The following is a 23,988-nucleotide window of genomic DNA, read 5'->3' as shown; positions in this document are numbered from 1 at the left end:
CTGAAGGTGGCTGTCAATGAGGGCTAACTGAGAAGCCAAGGACAATGGCACTGGGTTTTGATTGTACTGCATGGACTGGCTTTGTGGAGCCTGGTTTGTTTGGATGCTCACCTTCCTAGACCTGGATGGAGGGGGGAGGACCTTGGACTTCCCATGGGGCAGGGAACCCTGACTGCTCTTAGGTCTGGAGAGGGAGAGGGAGGGGGGAGTGGGAAGGATATGGGAGGTGGGGAGGAGGTAGAAAATTTTAATAAATAAATAAATAAATAAATAAGAAGAAGAAAGTAGATTTAATAATCTACCTTTTAATCTTATCATATCTATAACCTTCATTTTCTTTTCAGAGTAAATTCAATAATCTACCCTTTTATCTATAATATCTAGAATATCCCTAATCCATTGAACAACCAAAAACCATCCATCCTACCTCTTGGGAATGTGGGTATGATGTTCTTAAATTTACTTCCTGCTGTCTGGAGGTAATGGTATCTTTACAGGATCCTGAAAGAAAAGTTTGTGTTGATTGTTAAGACCTGAGAGAGATAGCTATATCATTCAGTCAATGCATCATGAGAAAGTGCAGGGCTTGTCTCAAGTCCTAACTAGAGTAGTTTGTGAGGCTGGATCATCTCAACTAGCCACCTTTAAATTGTTCTGAGCAGTTTGTAGTTCAAAACTGATCTTTAAGTGGTGCTATCAGCTGAATAACATCATATGAACCAGGTGAAATCATTGCTGTGGGGCACTATCATCTTCCTGGAAACTTCAAATATTACTATAGGAAAATTTATTGTTTACTGTGGTAAACTTAGACATTATTCATATCAAAACAGAAAGTTTAATTTCAATAGACATATATTCAAAGAAAGGTACCATAAAGACAAAATAGGTATGGGGAGAAGTAGAGTTTTTTAAAGCAGAATTTAATAACTTTATCACTAGATTTTTATCTTCCTTCTGTCCCTCACCAGGTGGCTCCTGATATGAGATAGATACTCTGGATTTTTATTTTAACAACAAATAATTTTGTGGATTTAGAGAAGGAAAGCCACTGTCCAATTCTAAAACCAGCTTTGATTTTTAAGTGAGTCACAACTACCATTATACTGAGGAGCAGAAAACATGTATATTTAGGTAGTGAGATTTTACCCTGCAGAGGATATTGGTATCATAAGTCAAATTTCTCTTTGCTTGGTTATTCTGGATAGCTATATTTTCTTCGTTAGGCATCTAGATGCCCAAGGTCTCTTGACTTTTTGAAGATGGGCATTTTCCTGCAAATACAAAAACAAAACACTGCCCCAACCCTTATGAGGTTTCCTTGCAACCTGTAAGATTGTCACCTCTGTGGATGAGTTGTCATTTCTCTTTATTTAGAGGTTTCTCTTTTCAAACCAAATCTTGATTAATTTTGATGGTATCCATAGCTTTTCTTCTCCTGTGGAAACAAGAGCAAAACCCCTTCCTCAATGTAGCACATCTCCTGGTTTCCATTCTGAGGTCAACACATCTTTAAAATATACCAGCTGATTTAATTCAGAAGTTTTTTCTATTACCCAATCTTTCTCTCTCCCTCTCCCTCTCTCTCTCTCTCTCTCCCTCTCCCTCTCTCTCTCTCTCTCTCTCTCTCTCTCTCTCTCTCGCTATTGTTCCTTTTTCATTATCATTAAAAATTCAAGGTTAATAAAGCACTATGCAATCTATTTCTGGCAGTCCTTTTTATCCCTTTTTGTTTATTTACCATATCCTTTATAGTTCAATCTGATCTTTCTATTACTACCTGACTTGTAGGATTGTGTGTATACCTGTAATAAGTTTTATATTATAATAAGCAAAAAAACTGTTTAATTTTCTCAGAGACATATGCTGGACCACTGTCTGTCTTTATTTGTGCAGGTATAACCATTATGGCCGTAACTTCTAATAAATGCATATTTACTGAACCAGCCTTTTCAGAGTTCAAGGCAGTTGTCCATTGAAAACCTGAATAGGTATCAATGATATAGTGTACATATTTTAGTTTTCCTTATTCTACAAAATGGAAAACATCCATCTGCTAGATTTCATTCCTTTGAATACCCTTTGGGTTACTTCCTGCAAGTAGTGGTGTTTGATAAAGAACAAGTAGGACATCTTACAATTTCCTTGGTTATTGTCATGCATTGCAAAAGTCCTCTTTTAAACCTTGCTATTGACATGATGTTTTTTATGAAATTCTAAGGCCTTCTGCACATTTCCAATCAATAACTAATCAATTTCTGCATTACCTTGTGCTAGAGGACTTGGCAGACCCATATGGGATCAGATGAGTGTTATGTATATGAGATGAAGCCTATTCCTGATTATATCTTAAACCTGAATAAATAGAGAATCCAAATCTGTATCATCTGGTATAAATTCAGTGGTTTCATTATGCAAAACAACTCTTTCTGCATATTGTGAGCCCTTAAAGCTGCTGGGTTGCAGTTGACAGTCAGGGATGTGGAAATGAATTGAGTTGGTTACCTTCTGTAATGACCATTGTCTGCTGATTCCAGAATATGCAGAGCTGTGGCAGATGGGAAGGCAGAGGGTAATGAACCTGAAACACAGCTTTTTTTTTTTTTTGATAGCTCTGGCAGACAGAGCCTGGGAACTCAGTTACCCTCTTCCATTATTCCGTTTTCTAAACACGCGACTTAGCTCCTCAAACCTGTGTCTGGAATGGTGCTTGCAGTTTCCTGTTTCCTCTAATAGGCTGTAAGAGCCCTGAGATTAGGATCATGATGGGATCATCTTTACAAATCTCAAAATTCCATTCTAATTAGAGCTATTGATGCATATGGTCCCTATTAAACAGCAGGCCTTGAAAAGAAAGAAAATCCAGTCTAACTAATCTTAGATTCCTCAAGATAGTGGCTTGGTCATAGTTGGTACTTAATAAATAAAATGATTCTCGACTAGACGTGGTGTTTAAATAACTGACTAACAAATGAATGAACAGCAGATACTGTGAAAAGTCTGATAGCAGGCCCAGGAAACATTGCTACATAACATAACATAACAACCTTATGTCCTGGCCAGCTGATTCAGACATGGGGAAATCAAAGTTTTGCAGGTTGTGGTCATTTCAGAAAAGGGACGATTCCAGCCATTTCTTAAAACTAGTACTTCAAGACAGTAAAATGGAAAATGAAACTCTAGAATTTTAATGAGCTTATTTTGAGCACAAACACTAGCCACTAAATGGCACTTTTATTAGTCATGGCTCTAATGTGGAAAGGAACTGGAGCCCAAAAAATTCTTCTTTAAGTATATAGACTGAATTTAAGTTTGAAAATAAGTACATAAAAATAAAAGGCCTTTATTAATGTCAGTTGTGATTATTTGAAGGAGAATAGCCCCCAAAGATTCCTACATTTGAAAGCATGACTCCCAGTTGGTAAAGTGTTTGGGAAGGATGAGGGGGTGTGGCCTTGTGGAAGGAGATTTGACACTGGGGATGGGCTTTGCGGCTTCAGTATCTCACACCAGGCACACCTCTTGCTCTTCCTCCATCCTGTGGATCAGACAGAAGCTCTCAGCTACTCCTCCAACACCATGCGTGCCACGCTCCAGCCATGAAGATCATGGATTCATCCTCTGCAACTGCAAACAAGTCCCCAGCTAAATGCTTTCTTATAAAAGTTACTTTGGTATGGTGCCTCTTCACAGCAATAGAACAATAACTAAGACTAATTAAATTTACTCTGTGTTCGTACTCTGCTATTACTAATATTACTATCATGTATTACAATTCACTAATACAATACTAAGCTATATTATCTGGAAGGTACTATACTATGCTAAGCTTTGTCAAAATACTTTTCCCAAGTGTGATTTTGGGAGTTTTTAAAAAATGAATGTGGAATCCTGAGCTGCACCCTACATCCACAAAATCTTGGGAATCTGCTTTTAATAATCTCCCGGGGGCTTCTTGTAGAATCTTTTCCATAGGACACAGCTATCTCTTAAGTCCAGGTTTCTATGGAAAATTCATTTGTAATTTCTAAAAAAATTCAAAGAACACCTTCCCCACATACCACGGAAGTACCTTCTTACTACACGAAAGGCTCGCCACCTTTATGTTCCCAGCAAGGTTCATAAGCTAAGAAAGAATTTCCAACAGAGCTCAGGGGAAAGGAGTGTGATCTCCAGACGTGTGAATAAAAGGAAGAGAGGCCTCAGTGGGCCAGCCGTCAGACTCCAGGAGTCAAGAGTCACGTTTCACACCTATAGCCCCAGCACTCAGGTGACTAAGGCTGGCAGAGCGTGTGTTCACCGCCATTGTCTCAACTGACTACAGGAATACGTCTTGTGCCCACTCGCTCCTCTGCCGCCGCCGCTGTATTGGTTACTCTTGTGTTGCTGTAATAAAATGACATCACCGAGAGTAACTTAAGAAAGAGTTTGCTGTGGTTTGCCGTTCCAGAGAGCTAGTGTCTGTAACAGTAAGGAGCAGTAAGCTGAACAATAACTTTCAGCCACACATAGGAAACAGAACGGACGAGACATGGGACATGGCTATTATCTCTCAAAGCCTGCTCCCAGTGGCATTCTTAACTACAAGATCTCTCTCACGCACCCACACACATGGACACACATACACACACAGAACCCCATCCAAGCTATCTATTTCTCTACTACCTTCAACTGATCTTGAGTACAAATTGAGTACAAGTCACTCCTTTTCCAGCCTCACTACACAGCTCACAGTGTTTCTGTCCCTAAAGCCTGTATCAAAATTCTGTCTGATTTCCTACTATCAGTATGTAAAATATATAAATAGGTACTGGAAATATCACTCGGGGGCAAGAGCACTTGCTGCTCTTGCAGAGGACCCAAAAGTCCCAGCACCCTCATGGTGTCTCACAGCCCTCTGTAACTTCAGTTCCACAATTCTTCTGGCATCCACAAGCACAAGGCGTGCACGTGGAACACACACATACAGGCAGACACTCATACACTTGAAACAAAAATAAATAAACAGCAGCTAAAAGCCTCTCCTGTCTGTATTGTCCTATCCCGTATAGGTAGAATAGCCAGATTTTAAAAAAAAAAATAGACAACTTCACCAAGTTTTTTTTAGTGTCATTTGTCCCAAATATCATACGGGACATAGTCACACTATAAGATTAGAATATTATTTTTAATATTTGTTCTGTCTTTATTTGTGAAATCTGCTCTGGCTGGAGCGACGGGCAGCACACAGTGATCAGGTGACGTGCTCATATTTGTGTACACAGAGGTCTGCAGTGAGGAAGCCCAAACTCAGAGTCTTCTAGGATCTCGCATCAGCTGCAGACGCCCTGCGAGAGATGGGAAAGAACAGAAACCCCTGTAAAAATCAAAACAAATGAAAAGTCTATGACAAGACCTGAAAGGCCAGAGCAGAGAAATGATGAGAAAAAGTGGGGAGAGATGAAGGGTATTTCTTACTGGATGTGGTCAAAATGATTTTGTACTAAGCCAGGAAGGGCAATGAACGCCCTAACCCCAGTACTGGTGAGGCATGGAGAGGTTAAAGCAGGGGTATAAAGAGTTGGGACTAGCCAGGGCTACATAGCAAGTTGTTATATTACAAAAATTAAATAAAATAAAGTTCGATCAGTTTCTGCCCTGGGTGACTTGAAAGACGGCAGTCCTCAACGCCTGGCTAGAGGACATACATAATTGTAAAATCCTCACATCAAATCATTTTTCTAAGCGGCTCCTACTTCCTAGTGATACCTGTGTTGAGTGCTCTTGAAGAATAATCCATTCTGGTGGAAGCCAGCTCCGGTATTTCCTTTCTGCTGGAGAGGGACCCCATAGGAGTGGGAACACCGTAAAGCACCTTACGACCACGGAGCTACATCCTCAGCCCTCGGGTTTTGTTTTTAAGACAGAGTTTCACTTTGTAGTCCAGATTGGCGTGAATATGCCTTCCTCCTACATCCCAAGTGCTGGGTTGCAGGTGTGAGCCACCGTGTCTTGTTTTTTCTTAGAACCGAAGCAGGACACCAGGGGTGAGGATGTAGGTCACCTCCAGGGCGGGGATGAGGGGATTGATGAGCGTATATAATCTCCCTCTCTCTTCCCTCACTTCCTTCCACTCTCCCTCCTTCCCTCTCTCCATTCTCCCTCCCTTCCTCTGAATGATTTTTATTTTTTTTTAACATATAGGATCTAGACTCCCTGTGCATTTTCCATCTTTATGTGGCTTTTATAATCTTTTTTACTCAATTTCTTTTTTAACAAATTTGCAAATGCTTTTTTCTCATTATGTATTCTTTTTTAATTTATTTTTTACATATCAAACTCAGTTCCCCCTCTCTGCTCTCCTCCTGCTTTTATCTTCCCCCTACCTCACCCCCTATCTATTCCTCAGAGAGGGTAAGGCCTCCCCAGGGAGGTCAAATAAGTCTGTCCCATCACCTTGTTGGGGCAGAACACCCCCACCCTGCCATGCCTAGGCTGAGCAAGGTACCTGTCCATAGAGAATTGGCTCCACAAAGTCAGTTCATGCATTAGTGTTAGATCCTGGTCCCACTGCCAGTGGCCCCAAATACTGCCCTAGCCACACCGTTGCTATCTGTATTCAGGGGACCTAGTTTGGTTCTACGTAGGTTCCCCAGTTGTCAGTCCAGAGTCAGTGATCTCCCACTAGCTTGGGTCAGCTGTTTCTGTGGGTTTCCCCATCAGAGTCTTAATGGGGGAAATCGTTCATATCATCGCTCCTCCCTCACTTCAATTGTACTCCAGGAGCTCTATGCAGTGGTTAGTTGTGGATCTCTGCGTCTGCATCCATCTGTTTCTGGAAGAGGGTTCTAGCTTGCCTGGGGTTGTGGACTGTAGGCTGGTTATCCTTTGCCTTATGTCTAATTTCCACTTGTGAGTGAGTACATACTATATTTGTCTTTCTGGGTCTGGGCTACCTCACCCAGGATGTTTTTTTCTAGTTCTGTCCATTTGCCTGCAAATTTAAAGATGTCTCCTTTTTATTGCTGTGTAGTACTCCATTGTATAAATGTATCACATTTTCTTTATCCATTCTTTGGTTGTTTCTTGGTATTGATTCATCTGTGTTGTTTCTGGGTTCTAGCTATTATGAATAATTTACTATGAACAAAGCTGAGCAAATGTCCTTGTGGTATGAGTGTTCCTCCTTTGGTATATTCCCAAAAGTAGTGTTGCTGGGTCTTGAGGTAGGTTGATTCCTAATTTTCTGAAAAATCACCATACTGATTTCCACAGCAGCTGTACGAATTTGCACTCCCACCAGCAACAGAGAAGTGCTCCCTTTACTCTACATCCTCTCCAGCATAAGTTGTCATCAGTGTTTATTGATCTTGGTCATTCTGATAAGTGTAAGATGGTAAGTCAGACTCATTTTGATTTGCATTTCCCTGATGACTAAAGATGCCTGCACCTAGTAAAGTTCCAACCTGCCCCTGACACCATGTGTTGGTTATGATGAAAATGAGAAACAGCACTATATGGCATTGAACCACATTTGGAGATATTGATTTCAACTAAAATGACTACCACAACTTTTTATTTAAACAGAATGCAGATAATATGATGAAAAATATACTGAATCTTGTACAAATAGTTAAGCAAACAGGTTCTTTAAAAGTTTACTGGTGCTGGGCATGAAGGCACACACCTTTAATCCCAGCACATGGGAGGCAGAGACAGACAGATCTCTGTGAGTTTTAGGCCACCCTGGTCTTCAGAGAGAGTTCTAGGGCCAGCTAGAGCTACACAGAAACCCTCAAAATCGCCCCCCCCCCAAAAAAGCACACCAGCCTTGACCAAGGCACATCACAGTTTCCATTTTCATTTTAACATAAAAGCATTTTGTGCCTGTGGTTCTGTGATTATAACTGTATCGGCACTATAGTCAGTTTGTCCCTGAGCTTCTTTCTCCACAGTTTAATTTTTCTATGGAAAATAAGGATTTTTATATGGGTTCACACACACACACACACACACACACACACACACACACCAAAACCAATAGTGAATATCAAGGTAATAAAGAATAAATTATATGTATCTGATACCCTTCAAAACTGTCCTATATAAGTATACAATCCTAAGAACATTTAGTCTCGCATATCTTCCTTGATAGTGGTACTAATTGCCTACATAAATAATTTATAAAATCGGCTCCTATGACCAGAGTTAATTTACATTGCTGCCTCTCATGAATTCCCACCACCTCCAAGACCTGACACAGACACCACAGTGTATCTGTCCTTGCTTATCTCTTTGGGCTCTGTTTTACTTCTCCATCTCCTAACACTGAAGTCACCTAGAAACTTAAGAAAACACAGATGTTTGTCCCACTGTGGAGAATTGTGTTCAGTGATCTGTGATAAGACCCCAGCTTTTGAATTTTAATAAATGTCCCAAATGTCTCTGACACAAGTGAATTACACATCACCTTTGGAGAAATACTAAATGTTTAAAATGAGTAAAAGTAATTACTAATGCTTGGATATATTTTGTGACAGAATTTTTACAAGGAAAATACAAAATTCGTTTATTTCTATTATTTTTAAATATATAATCTAGCTACTCATTTCATTCATATGTGAAGTTTTAAAAATAAACATATGAGTCATTTCTAAAATGTCTACTGAATTTATTTGTAAAATAATTGGCAGAGTCACTTTCTACTTTGACTAAGAAAGCACTCACAAGTATTCTAACTTCAACTGCTGTGCTTCCAAAATTATGGGTCTGTATACTAAACAAAGAAACAAAAATAATGGCTTGATTTCTGTACCTATTAAATTGAAAAATAGAGAATAGTAATATAAATTGATGATATTGCCCCCTGATTCATGAAGAGTAAAGGATCCTAGAGTAAGCTGGGAGGGGGGGACCAGCCTCCACTTCCGGAAATCCCAGAGTCAATTAGGTAAGACAGTTTCATAATGTGAGCTATACTTTCATTTAGTTCCCAAAGCCAAACTGCTTAAGCGAAATTTAGAAGCAAAGACCTTAGCTTTTATTTCTTACTTCATGCAACAGACCATGAGACATTTTGTAAATCATCCCTTGTCCTATTTATACCCCCCACCAATATGGTAGGACTAATCTTTGCCAATAACCTTGAGATTTAAAAAGATACCATAATCATATCTCCATCAAAACTTGAGACTCCAGGAAATAAATCACTAGGTATAACTGAAAATGTAATTATCTGAAAGTTTTCCCTGTTGCAGTCTCGGTAGAGTTCATATTTCAAACATAAATATTGAAGAAGATCGTTCTTATCATTAACATTAATAAATATGTATTGAGGTGTCTATAGGGTGTTTGGTAATAATGCTCCAGTCAGCAATCTTACATCAATATTGAAATAGATTCGCATTGCAAAGAAGTATATAACTTAAGAGTGTCAAAAATTGGAGAGTGGCCAGATTCTCCTCTGGGGATAAAGGAATTTGAGCACAAAGATTGGCTGGCTACTTGAAAACTGGACAAATATCTTAATGGCTGAGATGAGCTACTTCCTCAGTTGCCAAACCCACAGCATCACTTTGAAACTTCCTCTACAAAGTGATATCGCTGCAACCCCCAGCAGTCTTGAAGGAGAGCTCTTTCAAATGCAGGACTTGCTTCTCTGAAGCCCGCAAGCCACGCCAGCTCTTCGTAGCAGCTCTCTAAGCCAAGCACCCCAAAGAGATGGTAATTTTCATAAAACCTCAAGTCTCCCCACTGAGAATCCTCTATTTAGGATTCTAGCCTTGATTTCTTGGATTATGAATTATTTTCTTTTCACCAATGTGTAAAGATTTGGTGAAGACAGGAAAATAACCTATTGCAAAGAAATGATGCCAAGAACTCCACGTTGAAGGCTCAACCCTCCTTCCACCTTTGATACACCCTGGGAGCCAAGAAGGTGGTCGTGGTCACCTTTTTTTTTTTCTCATCTAGAAAATGGAAAGATGAGTCTAACTTGCTTTGATCGGAAGCTTGTTACACAAAGAGACACATTTGCAAATGTCTTTGGAAATACCTGGAGCTGCAGCAGCAGAAGTCAGAGAAATTGTGTCTGAGCAGTGGTCACTTGTCTTCAGTTTCACCTGCTGCTACACTGCCTTCCTCTCTGGGTTAGCACAGAAGGAATCCTGTATTTCCTCCCTTGGAAAACTGTTTTAAAACAAGTTTTAAATGCCTTTTGTATTCATGTTTCAAGTACTTCTAAAACTGGCTTCCCCTTAGCATTCCATCTGAGCTAGTAGGGATTCAGATGAGCCACCTGCTGATGGATCATGGGCTCACTGACCTGACACCTGATGAGGAGGCACCTGATGAGGGGGGGAAACCTGCCTCTTCCTACAAAGTGGGCAGGCCCTTCGCCTTTTTCTACAGACTTATGGTCCTCTCAATTCTTTCATGAATTCTTGTGAAACGAGGGTAGCTTTGCTCAAGGGATTCGAGCTGGGATCTACCATCTCAGAAGCTTTCCGTTCTCTGTTTATTTTCTGAAAACAGTGCATGTATATCTATCATAGTTCGCAAAGGGTTTCCATATTTGTTGTATATGTACAAGCAGGGCAGATGGGAGAGAATAATGGTTTGACACAATCACACCTATGTATAAATGTTTATGCTTAGCACGCAATAGATGGCTGCCCCAGGGCCAGATATTGAAAAAATAATCATCCTCCTGTACCTTAAAATTTTACAGCAATCTAAGGTGGAAATTAAAAGAATAAAATATAAAATGAGATACAAATTTGAGCTAAAGGAAAGTATCGTCTTATTCCCCTTTTTTCAATCCAGAGATAGTAGATGAATTCTTCACAGCAACTTTCAGTATTTTTCATAGGGAAAAAAGCAGAAGACACTATCTAAAATCCAGAGCGATAGATTTTGCAAGGAGAGGAAAACTTAAAATGTTTATTATTTAGTTTACAACATCCCCGTGAGGTGTGTAGCACAGTTGTGCTTCATCCCTCTTCTAGATGGATAAGTGAAAAGCCAGATGCACGCTATTGTCTGGGAACAAACTAAAACAAATCCAGGTAGGTCTAGACTTTCCGCACTGCATAAAACTGTTTAGCTACCAAAGGTGAAGTGGGAAACAAGATTGGAAGAAGGAGCCAAGATTGTTCCGGAACAGCCGCTGTTTAGATTTGGAGAAAGCGTGTCTGTTTCTGTATTTTCTGTTGGCTGGTTGGTGTTTTAACCAGAGATACTTAGACTAGTCTGGGGTGTGTGTGTGTGTGTGTGTGTGTGTGTGTGTGTGTGTGTGTGTGTGTTAGATTTAAAAAGATAGCATATCAGTTTGGATATTAAAAACAACCAGGAACCACATAGTAAATTGAGCACAAGTTTAATATAAAAGTATTTATAATAAAGGATGTAAGAGAATTTGAAAAGAAAGAGTACATCTGACAGAAGCATACAAGAAGAAACTGGGGGCAGAGTGTCTCCTCTTTGGGGTAGAGTGAAGACCTCACTGGAGAAAATACAGTGTCAGGCCACTGGCTAGTAGTGGCACTGGTTCCAATACTCAAGCCACAGTTACCAGGTAACAAGAAATAATGCTATAAGGAGCGAGAAAGGCTGGTAGACGCACACCCAGAGAGAACTGGGGTGTAACCACTATAGCACACCTGGAGCACACAGTATCCACAGACAGTGATAGAAAACAACCTGAAGTGTACACGGACCAGGATTGGAGAGTCAATGAGTGGACCCTCACAGTGCCACTGCCAGAGGAGGGCTGAAACACGCCGAGGCTCACATTTGGACTGCAGCAAACAATCAAAGCCCCAGGTCATGGCTGCTAGTCTCAAAAGGACTCTGTATTTAGGGTATCTCTGATGACCCTAACACACACTGAGCAGCAGCAGACCCCGCATCAAAACCAGATGATGACAAAACACAGTACAGGAACTAGGAAGCAAAAAAATTTCTGTCCTCCTTGGACACCCACCACCACCACCATTACCGGTATCTACAGATAAAGCTTAACATCTTTCTGACTGTCACAGCAAATGCCTGCAGGGTCCAATCCATAGCACTAGGGCAGGTATCAGGATGTATTTGGAGCTGGAAGGTGACTGATAACTGGATTCTTCCTTCCCTTCCTATGAACCAGAGAAATGAGGGTATAGATTGCTACTGATTGGAAGCTGATTTCTTCAAAGTACCACAGCCATATAGCTGAGGTCACCATGGCCTTCGCTTGGTTTCTTTAAAGAAATATTTGGTTGCATTTTATATGATAATTCCAATGTACTATCCTGGGTCACCCTCAGGCTTTCTGCTTCTCCCTTTCTTTGAAGGAAAACAGATAGGACAAGGACATGGGGGGGGGGGTGGAAGGTGGGGGAGACAGCCATGTGGAGAGGGTTTGTGTTCCAGCACTCCCTCATAGACCGGGACTTTGAAAGCACTAAGACTTCAGTTAAAAACAACTTCTGATCCACTAAGTGACTGATCCTCTTACCTGGTCAACAAATACTTTGGCTTCAAGTAGCTGGATCAAAACACTTTTCCCATTGGTCTCTCCAAGCTTAGTCTCACTCATTTAGGGAATGAAAGAGACCAAAGGGAAAGGGGGATTAGGCAGACAGTCTTCACAAAGCCAGCAGCGCAGAAAAGCATGTTCTTGCTCATAGTTTGTAAACAAAGAACTGTCTTGTGTAAGCTTCTCCACCCAGAATGTATTTACATGGATTCTGAGAAACTCTTTAATGTTTAGCATTCTAAAGAACTCTAAGAGGGAGCAAAGTCCAAAGGAAGAAGATGAAAACAAAATAGTATAAAACCTTGGGTTCTCCCCCTCACATGCAACGCACTGTTCTCTTCACAAGCCATCAAACCGTCCATTTCTTTCCCTTTTAAAGGAATTCATCTTTTACTCTATGAGTATAACTTAAATTTTATAATACGTACTAATTAAAGATCATCTCATTATTCAATAAAGCAATATCATTTGATATTGTTGACCACTCACTCCTTCTAATAGATTCAGTAATATCATGCTCTCTTAATTTTCTTCTGGCTTTGCCTTCCGCCATCGGCCCCTTCTCTCTTTACTCATCCGTGTCCTCAGTCATGATTCTGTGCTTTCAGTTCCCACCTACGCTGAAGAATGTGAATCTATTCTGAAACCTACCCCTTCCTTCTAAACAGCATACCCACTGTGTTGGTTTGAAAAAAAATTAGCCCCCATGGAGAGTGGCACTATTAGGAGGTGTGGCTTTGTTAATGTAGGCATGGCCTTATGGGAGGAAGTGTGTCACTGTGGAGGTGGGCTTTGAGGTCTCCTAAGCTCAAGCTAAGCCTAGTGTGGCAGTTTACTTCCTGCTACCTTCAATTCAAGATGTAGAACTCTCAGTTCCTTCTCCAGCACTATGTCTGCCTGCATGCCACCATGCTCCACTATGACTATAAGGTACTAAACCTCTGAAACTATAAGCCAGCCCCAATTAAGTGTTTTCCTTTACAAGAGTTGCCATGGTCATGGTGTATCTTCACTGTAGTAGAAATCCTAAGGCACCCACATATCCAACTGACTATAAACACAGTCTGAATACTCCCATCTACCTCATAATTAATAAGTAAAAAGCTAAAGCATTAATATTGCTCCCAACTTCTGTTTCTTTATTCTTTAATTTAGATAATTGTACCATCTTCACCCAGCCATTAAGCTAGAAACAATATAAAAAACCCACACTCCTTATTCATCCTTCCCTCTGTACTCCTGCAGAAAATTTTGTGTTCTAAATATTTTTTAAATCTACCTACCCCTCTCTAGTCTTCCTGAAACTCCACTAACATACGTCAGATTCTACTATGCAATGCTCCTTCCATACATTTCTCCACACATCAAAGACACTCTTATAAACTAGAAGTCGCCTCATTTAATTTCATGGTGAGAAAGGCTAAGGTCCCAACTTAGCACAAGGTCTCATATCCTGTCCATCCTGTCTCTTTACACTGACTTTCCTCTTCTGTCACCAGCATCTCCAAAGTCTCTTATCTCCTGTCTCTAAGCTTTTGTACATGTTGCTGATGCTGCACACTCTCCTTCTGTCTAAATCCTTGCATCCAAGTGTCTTTTATACATGTTGCTGATGCTGCACACACTTTCTCCTTCTGTCTAAACCCTTGCATCCAAGCTGCTCCTGCGTATGCAGTGACTAAATGTTCCCTTCCAGGAAGGTGTCCTTGGACCCTCTGATTTGTGCAGCAACCTATGTTGTGGCCCCAGAGGATTCTATACCCCCCTCAACCTAAGCATGTGTCATACATAATTTTTCCTTAACTATTTTTTAAAATCTACTCAAAGGTAGAATTTGATTCTCCAACCTAAATGTAAACTTCAATGTATTTTGACAAGAGTATTAGTTGTTTAACCACAACCATAATCAAGATATAGGTCATTTCCATGAGGCTTCAAATCTCTGCATTGCTTCAAGCCAATCAGTCTTGTCCATGTGCCTCAGACTAATTTTGAGTTGCTATCACCGTGCTTTTGAATTTCTCTGAAATACTATGAAACAGAATCGTACAGTCCATAGGTGCTCAGTGCAGCTCATTACCACAGCAGAATGCTTCTGAAACTCCCCATGTTGTGTAGCAGTTATTCATTGTTTATTGTTTCTCTCTTTTCCTTCTTGCTATTTGAATGCATGCAGTGTGCATATGTATTAGGCTTATGGGTGAGCACATGGGCCTGTGGAGGTCTAAGGTCGATGTTGGGACCCTTCCTTGATTGCTCTTCTACCTTAGTTTTTATCTGAGGCAGAGTCTCTCAGCTACACCCGGAGTTCTCTGATTGCCTAGTCTCTCTAAACAGCCTGCTCTAGGGACTTCCTGTTTCTCTGTCTTACAGGTGAATCACTAAGTCCACCTGCCATTTATATGGGTTCTTGGGACCTGAACTCCTCTTCTGGTTGTATGACAAGCCCTTTACTCACTGAGCTGTTCTATGTTTGTCTAACATTCCATTATGGTGTACCAATTTATTTATGTACTCATCTGTTGTTTTTAAAATGTTTGCTTCCTGTTTAGGACTACTAGAAGCAAAGCAGCCACAAAAATTTGCTTTTAGCATCTTTGCGCACACACATGACGCAGGAGGTTGAAGCAGGCTGGGTTACACAGCAAGACACTGTCTCATATATTATTTTTAATCATTGTGTCTAAATAGTACCTCTGTTTTCTTTATTTCTTTTGTTTGTTTGGAGACAGTGTCTCACTCTGTGGCCCTGATTGGCCTTGAGATTATCATCCCCCTGCCTCTGCATCCAGAATGCTTCATTGTACAGTCATGTGCTGCCATGCTTATCTGATTTATGTTTTATGCAGATAAGCTCTCCTTTTAAAAAAAAATCCATATGCTCACTTTAGGATATAGGCTTCATAAAGTTTAAAACTACCTCTCATTAATTTTAATTCCTCTATAGTTTAGAAACTTTTCTGGAAACTGTAGAATATGTCTATCATAGTACAGACAGAAATCTATTCTACTACATACCAGCTGACAATAAATGCACAACAAAGCTAACACCCTGCTGATGTATAGGTTCCAGATGATGGCTCCACTAATCCACACACTTAATTAATCCTGAGTTTATCATAAATACCGAAGTTGGCAGGAATGCAGCCCATGTAGTCCAGACCATAATGGCAGAGAGTAAGGAAAGATGGGGCTGTAACTCAGGCCCATTACAAAACAGCACACTCCAAAGCACAGGTCCCTGGAAGGAAACGACCACAGAAATTTGGGATTCTGAATAAGGTCAGAGGAAGGTCATAGGTTTGTTTTTAAACATTCTTGACAAAGGTGATGATAATGTTTGGTAAGAGTTACAAATGTGGACTTGGAGCTTGACAAAGGGTTGGGAGTCGCTGAGTGCGCCTGGATTATGGAAAAGGGAAAGAAAGCTGTGGATTTAGGAACAAGGAATGGCAAAATTAGAGCATATGAAAAGGAGTATGTGAAGAGCCAGTTTTAAGAGGAAAAATAAAGGACAAAATACTCTGAAAAATGCAGAATCTGCAGCATCCAGGAAGACTTCAGAGCAAGGATTTCACAAAGGCATTAGCCACTACCACAGCCTCAGCAAAACCAGGGAAAACAAGAGCTGACCGTTCTTGTCTGGGGGTCAACAAGTGAAAAACAACAAACCCTTCAAGACTGACTCAGAGCCGGGCGGCGGTGGCGCACGCCTTTAATCCCAGCACTCGGGAGGCAGAGGCAGGCGGATCTCTGTGAGTTCGAGGACAGCCTGGTCTACAAGAGCTAGCTCCAGGACAGGCTCTAAAAAAGCTGCAGAGAAACCCTGTCTCGAAGAAACCAAAAAAAAAAAAAAAGACTGACTCAGAGAGAAAGAAGGGCTTTAGCAGCTTCACAAACAGACTTCATGTCAACAAAACACAGTAGACAAGGGAAAAGTGACCAGGAAGTTAGCTAGACAGTGTGGGGACCTCAGGAAGATCTAAGTTTATCAGAAAAATATAGCCTCTGTTTCTCTGATGTCTGCTGTTGCTTACAAAAACCACTCCTTGAAGTCGAAAACCATTCTGAATACACTTCGTTTTGTGGATTTGGAAGCAGCGCCCTAGAGAGAGTTTAGTTTGAAAAGGAAAGTTGCCAAAAAAAAAATCCCAATTGCATAAGAAGCTAAATATAATCTTTCCTTTTGATGGCACTCACTGGGCATCCTCTGAAGCCACAATCAGGAGCTTCTAATTGATAAAGCTTTGATATCATAAAAGGTCACCATGGATTACTCAGGCCTGTTGTGAAACACACTGTGCTCTTTTCTCAAACATTAGCAATTAAGCACAAGAAATAATAGCGTGATTCACCCTTTTCAAAAGCAGAGCAGCGCCCTGAAGCCCCTTACCTGTAGTAAACAGCCATTGGAACTGGCCTTTATTAGAAAGCCTTTCCGTTTGCTTTCTGTGTCATAGTCAAGCTCATTTCTGAGACACACTTGACCCCCACCTTGAACATACCCATTTATACTGGAGGCCTGCTTATATTCCCGCACACGGTAAGAAAATTGCATTTTAAAATAAACATGCTGCATTATAAACAGCGTGTGTCTGAGACCCCTCCACTTTTGTAAATCTCTTTGATTAAATTATTCCTCCTGTTAAGCAAGACCTTTTATTGTCTTAATGATTTATTTTGATTCAGTCCAACTGGCAAGAAGAACTTAGTGCCACTCTGCTGTAACATGGCTCCTTCCCAGTCCAGTTCTGTTTGCAGTCAGTGTGCTACGGTCCCTCCGTTGGCAGTCAAGGAAACCCCACACAAAAGCAGCATTTATTTGCAGTTCCAACAGAGCCAAGTCATACATACGCTCTTTGACAGTCTGGAGTATCTGTTCTCCAGCCCTCATCTGGAGCTGTTGTTGGAACCATTAAAATCATTTTTTCCAGTTTTGAGAGGCCCGAGACACATTAATTTATCCTGATGGATGGTATGATGTGCTCATGTAAAAGAAAAACAAGTGTTACATAAAACATGACCGAGCTGCCAGCCACCCCTTTTACGTTCCCTCAGACTCTGATGTTTCATTTATACCCTCAGTTGAAAATGGCAAGCAGTAAAAAAGAAAAAAAATAAGAAGAAATCTCCCATTTCGATCTATTCTTTAGTTTTCACAACCTTTATCACACTGAGCAACGCCATTCTTGATCTGAAGTAAGAGTGAGACTTTTGCCTCCACCCAGAAGTAAAAACACAGACGGTCCGATACTGGCAGAGGGCTTTGTGACCAAATGCCTCGGTTAAGCAGGCCTATCCTGTGCCATATTTCCCTAAATATGGCCTGTCTTGAAGTAGGCAGGCTCTCCTTTGAGGAGCCAGTCTTTATCTTTATTTAACGCAGAGTGCGTGGCTTGTCTGTCACCGTAAAAGACGTTGCCGTCTTTGTGCAGAGTCACCCAGTAGAGCTGAAGAACAGGGTGGCCCCTCTTCAGCCCAACCAGACCGACCCAGCTGACAAACAGAGGCATCCAAGGGCCCTTTTCGGTCTATTGTAGGACCTTTAGAAGCATTTTGCTATAGTAACAATGTTATACACAGTGGTTCTATTCCTAAGGAAAGGCATAAAAAACTGCTTCACCCTCTACATAGTTACACTAATAATTTAATAGGATCCAAAAAAAACCTTGTGCTAAACAATTCCATAATCGACAGTGTATAATAATGCTTCTGTGCGAATTTATTGACAGTTCTACCCTTTTGGATACTTGTAGTATTTCTTTCTGGCAATATCTCCCAGAGTTCCTCTTCCAAACCTCCTTTGCCACTGGGTCGCAGCTCAGTGCAAAGCCAAATGCAAACCAGTGGTGTTAGCCGCTGTCACCCGGAGCCAGGACATTATGGCTTCATCCGGAATGTTCTGCAAAGACCTGTGTATTAATGTATTAATGCCAGTGGCACTATTGGAAGGTATAGGAACTTCAAGAGGTAGGCACAGTGGAAGAAACTGAGTCCAGAATACCAGACAACCTTTCTTCTTTGTTTCCCATTTGCCATGAGGCGAACACACCTCTTCCACTGCGCTCCAGCCGTGACGGTCTGGGCTTCCACAGGCCAAAGCACCAGGCTCCAGGGACCACGGAAAAAACCATGTGTTGATTCTCTTGGAGATTTTGTCACAATAATGGAAAACTAACTAATACCTGGAACTTCAGGGATAATAAATAGAGGGGCTGGGTCTGAGAAGTGAAGGTAGGAAAATGAGTCTAGGAAGAAGTGAGGACACACTATGCAGTCAGCGGACACGACACACTGGTTGAGACACGTCTAGAAAGTGTCAGCGGACACGACAAGCATTGGTTGAGCCTCTGCATCACCTTTCCTATCTCCCATCAGCCCCAGCTGTTCCGATTCCTCTTCACCTTCTGCTGCCTTCAATTACTTTTACAAAGGTTTTCCTCTGCTTTCTCGTTGGCCAAGCTACAGACCAACAGCCTGAGATTGCTCCTTTGTTCCTCGGCTTTCTAAACAGTGCTGCAGCTGCTAACAAAAGAAACCAAGAGATAAAAGAGCTCTCCTAAACTCACTTGCCACAGCCTCCTTTCTTTTGTTGTTTTTTCAATTTAGATTAAGTTGAAAGAGACAAGTGTACAACTGGATGGTAATGAAAGGTTTTGAAGGACTGAATGAAATATGAATTTATTTTACATATAGCTAAGAGAATTCACATTAAACAGATATGTTCTACTTGGGGGATATATATCATATATATATGTATTTATTATGTATATGTATTAATATACATTAATACATATACATTAATATACATTTATTATTGCTATAATAGAATATTCATTTATATATGTATATATACACATGTTATATGTGTATATAGTGTGTATATGTGTGCATATATATATATATATATAAAACGTGTGTGTGTGTGTGTGTGTGTATTATCCCAACAGCTGGAGAGATCAAGATACTACAACTTGTGTTTAGAAGAAGACCTTCCTCCTATCATGCACACTCTAAATTGGAGGCAGGGTGGTGATGTGGGCTTCCCCTCTGCATGCTATGAATATGTTTTATTACTATTGGTTAATAAAGAAACTGCTTTGGCCTATGACAGGGCAGAATATAGTCAGGCTGAAAGAGATACAAAGAGAGAGTAGGCAGAGTCAAAGAGACGCCATGTAGCTGTCGAAGGAGGTAGGCGCCATGTAGCTGCCCAAGAAGCAAAAGGTAACAAACCATGAGCCTCATGGTAAAATACAAAATAATAGAAATGGACTAATTTAAGATGTAAGAGTTAGTTAATAAGAAGCCTGAGCTAATAGACCAAACAGTGTTGTAATTAATATAGTTTCTGTGTGATTATTCAGGTTTGGGCAGCCGGGAAACGAACGAGCAGTCTCCATTTACAAGGCGGTATCCTGTGAGTGGTAAATCGTTGTTATTCTCATGCCGTCCTGTGCACAAATGTGATGCTCTTTGCCTAAGACCAATATCCCATTCAACAGTGGACCACACCATTTCTCTGTCTCAGATCATTTGCATCAGCTTCTGTGACATTTATAAATGCTCATCATCCACAGCACCATGTCCCAGCTCAAAGGGAAGAAGGATGAGTTTCACAACTCCCAAGGCTGCCTCCTAACTTGGCCTGTTATCTCTGAAAAGGACTTACCGTTGCTGACAATTCTCTGCTCTCCTCAACAAACCCCAGTGTCTCCCACACCACCCTCCCCCAGAAACTTCTAAACTGAGAAATATCTGCATGGTGGAGTTTTATTCAGGGACTGAGAACCCTCTGCTTCAGTCCTCACTGGTAAGTCTATCTCGTAGAGGCTGTTTACAATAGACTGAAGGTAGGAAGCCTAGAATCACAGCATACTTTTCTGGGAATGGTGGAAAGAACAAAACCCTACATCAATTAACTACTACCCTGCCTCGTGTATTTCAGAACTGCCAGTCTTGGCTCTCCAATTGTTTCATAAGTCAGCTGTAAAGTCTTTGAGATGTAGGTATGAGGAAACACATGAGGGGATTCCACAGAGAACACACCAGGCATGAGATAGCCTATCAAAGCTGAGGGTGAGAATTATATGCCCCCCCCCCCAATTTTCTTCTCAAATTTCTTTTCTGTTTTAAAGCCAACATTTAAACAAGCTTACCACATTCTAAGCAGGACAATAAACGATTAATGTAGATTATTTTAACAAATTCTCACAAGTCACTAAAATATGCTATATTCCCATTTTATAGGTGAAAAAAATTTGACTTCATTTCCAAAAAGGAAAGAAATTATATGAATTTATGGGCACAAAGAGTTTATAACTATAAAAAGAATATTAAAAAATAAATCAAGGCAGGAGAGCTAGCTCAGTTAATAGTGTTTATTGTCAAGCACGAGGACCTGCGTTTGATCCCCAGAAGCCACATAAAAAGAGTCAAGCATAATGGCATATGCTTGTGACCCAAGCACTGGGGAGATGAAGACAGGCAGAGCCCAGGGGCTCTCAGCCATCCTGCCAAACTAACTGGTGAGTTTCAAGTGTCAGACAGGGATCTATCTCTCCTCACCGAAAAATCAACACAAACCAGATAGTTGTTCCTGAGGAGCAACACCCAAGGCTGACTTCTGTCCCACACATCAAAACCCACACGTCCACATACACTCGTGCACACCCATACATCCACACCCACATGTCCACACCCACACGCCCACACCCACATGTCCACACCCACACGCCCACACCCACTCTGCACACCCACACATGCACACCCACACGTCCACACCCACATATGCACACCCACACGTCCACACCCACACGTGTACACCCACATGTACACACCTACTTGTGCACACCCACACCCACACATCTACACCTAAACGTCCACACCCACACGTCCACACCCACACATGTACACCCACACATCCACACCTACTCATGCACGCTCACACTTCCATGCCCACACATGCACGCTCATATGTCCACACCCACACATCTATGGCCACACGTGCACACCCACACGCCTATACTCACATGTCTAGACCCACGTGTCCAGACCCATGTGTCTATACCCACACGTGCACAGCCACACAACTATGCCCACACGTCTACGCCCACAAGTGCACACCCACACATGCACACCCACACATCCACACCCACTCGTGCACGCCCACACTTCCATGCCCACACATGCACGCTCATATGTCCACACCCACACATCTATGGCCACACGTGCACACTCACACGCCTATACTCACGTGTCCAGACCCACGTGTCTATACCCACATGTGCACACCCACACATCTATGCCCACACGTCTACGCCCACACATGCACACTCACAGTGCACACTCACGTGTCCACACCCACATGTCTACACCCACTTATGCACACATGCACACTCGCATGTCCACACCCACACGTGTACACTCACACGTCCACAGCCACGCTTGCATACTGACTCTATAGCAATTTTTAAAGAGCATAAAGTATAAGCTAAATTACAATATTATAATGCAGGCCAAATCCCTCCCTTCAGAGTTCAGGGAATCCCGCCGAGTAGAAGACAGAAAAAGTATAAAAGCCAGAGGGCTTGGAGGACATCAAGGAAACAAGGCCCTTTAAATTAAGAGGATCAAAGTATATTCGAACTCATAGAGACTGCGGCAGCATGCACAGGGCCTGCACGGGGCTGCACTGGATGGGTTAGGGCTAAAATAAGTGGACACAGCCCCATCCCTCACCCAGAAGCCATCTCCAGTGACAACCACTTGCAAATGAAAATTAGTTTCTCCAAGGCCGTCTCAAGGGGGAGACAAACTATCTGAAGGGTAGGCTGCGTGCCCAGCAGTACACGGTCAGCAGAGAACCAGCTCGGTGGCATCTTCAGAGCTTGCTTGTCTCATAAAGTCATGCCAGGGCTTTTTTAAATCTTACTTTTTATTCATTCTTTTTTTTTATTTTTCTGCATTTTTTACCATAAGGATTCTTTGGTCATACAGTTAAGGCTTCCAGTCTAGTGATCTTATTTTTATGGCATTCCTGGGTATATGGATAAGTGGGTCTCTGTGTCTATGCCTGCTTCTTGTGCCTTTCTTCTCTTTCCTTCTGGTGTTTTGCTTTATTTTATTTTGTTGATGCTATTGGGTTTTTTTGTATTCTGGTATATTAGTTTTTGTTTTATCTATATTTTGCCTTATTATTCATCCCTTAGAAGCCTGTTGTTTGCTAACGAGAGACAGAAAGCAGGTTGGTCTGGATGGGAGGGGAGGTGGGGGGGAAGTGGGAGGAGTAGAGGGGGAGGAAAACATAATCAGGATATACTGTATGAGAAAATGTCTATTTTCAATTAAAGGAGAAAAAGATTTTAAAAAAGAAAAAACCGGGCCGACAGTGTCGAGTACAACCAATGTTACAGGACAAACTCTACTTGAAGAGTGATAGTTTTAGTAAGAGATCACACTCAGATTTGAGACTGCACTCAGACAGTCGGACTTTGCTTATTTTGTGAATGAGAGGCCATCGTGGGACACTGTGAGGGTGAAGCCTGGCTCTGTTGTAGACCTCAAGATGTCATGGATGCCAGAGTCATGGACTCCCACCAAGGAAAGCTGCAGACTGGGTGTGGAACCAGCCCAAGAGGCAGAAATGTGTTACAGTCAACAAAGCAGAAAAGCTGGGGATCTGAAAAGTGCTTTGACGTCAGACACGGAGATGCAGCGTTTGGAGTTTGCTCTGCTTAGTTTCAGTCTTGTTTTGGTCCAATACTTCCTCACTGTGCTCCCTTTCCTTCCTTCTGGAATGGTAATATACAGTCTAGGCCATTGTATGCTGGAAGTATATGATTTGCCCATTCATTTTAATTTTATAATGGATTGTACTTAAGAAATTGACATGAGTCTCAGAAGAGATTTTGAACGCTGGACTCATAAACGTTGTACTGTGGTAGTCTATGAGGACTTTTGAAGTTGGACTGGCTGCATTTTGCATTATGGTATGGCTATAGGCCTATGGGGATTAGGGAGTAGAATGTGGTGGTTTGAATAAGAATGGTCTCCATAGGCTCGCATATCCGAATGCTTATTCACCAGGAAGTAGCACTATTTGAGAAGGAACAGAAGAGTAGGAGGTGTGGTCTTCTTGGAGAAAATGTGTCATAGGGGTGCTCCAGCATCATGTGTACTGCCATGTTCCCACTATGATGAAAATGGACGAAACCTCTGAAACTGTAAGCAAACCCCACATTAAATGCTTTCATTTATAAGGGTTGCTTTGCTTGTGGTGTCTCATTTAAACAATAACTAACACCAATGCTTCTTAGACTATTCCATAAAATAGATAAATAGGAAAAAATTCTACAAAAAAATGTATGAGCCCTCATATCAAAACCAGATAAACACACACACAAAATACATACATATACATACATACATACATACATATATACATTCATACATACATAGTATTAGATACATAGTATTAGAGGGTCTAG

General features: G+C 41.3%; 1 protein-coding gene across 1 annotated transcript; it reads left to right on the top strand.

Moving 5' to 3' along the window:
* Positions 1-21,190: 21,190 nt before the first annotated feature.
* Positions 21,191-21,991, top strand: LOC121677012 (putative proline-rich protein 21). The gene has a single exon (XM_042054298.1). The coding sequence runs from the start codon at positions 21,191-21,193 to the stop codon at positions 21,989-21,991; it is 801 nt and encodes a 266-aa protein (XP_041910232.1).
* The last annotated feature ends 1,997 nt before the right edge of the window (positions 21,992-23,988 follow it).

This window comes from Arvicola amphibius, chromosome 18 (assembly GCF_903992535.2).
Source record: "Arvicola amphibius chromosome 18, mArvAmp1.2, whole genome shotgun sequence".
NCBI lineage: Eukaryota > Metazoa > Chordata > Mammalia > Rodentia > Cricetidae > Arvicola > Arvicola amphibius.
The sequence above is the reverse complement of the archived record's forward strand: the minus strand, read 5'-3'. Positions and strand labels throughout refer to the sequence as shown.

Coding starts and splice junctions, on each gene's coding strand:
- LOC121677012 (XM_042054298.1), top strand. CDS start 21,191: ATGTCCACACCCACACGCCCACACCCACATGTCCACACCCACACGCCC.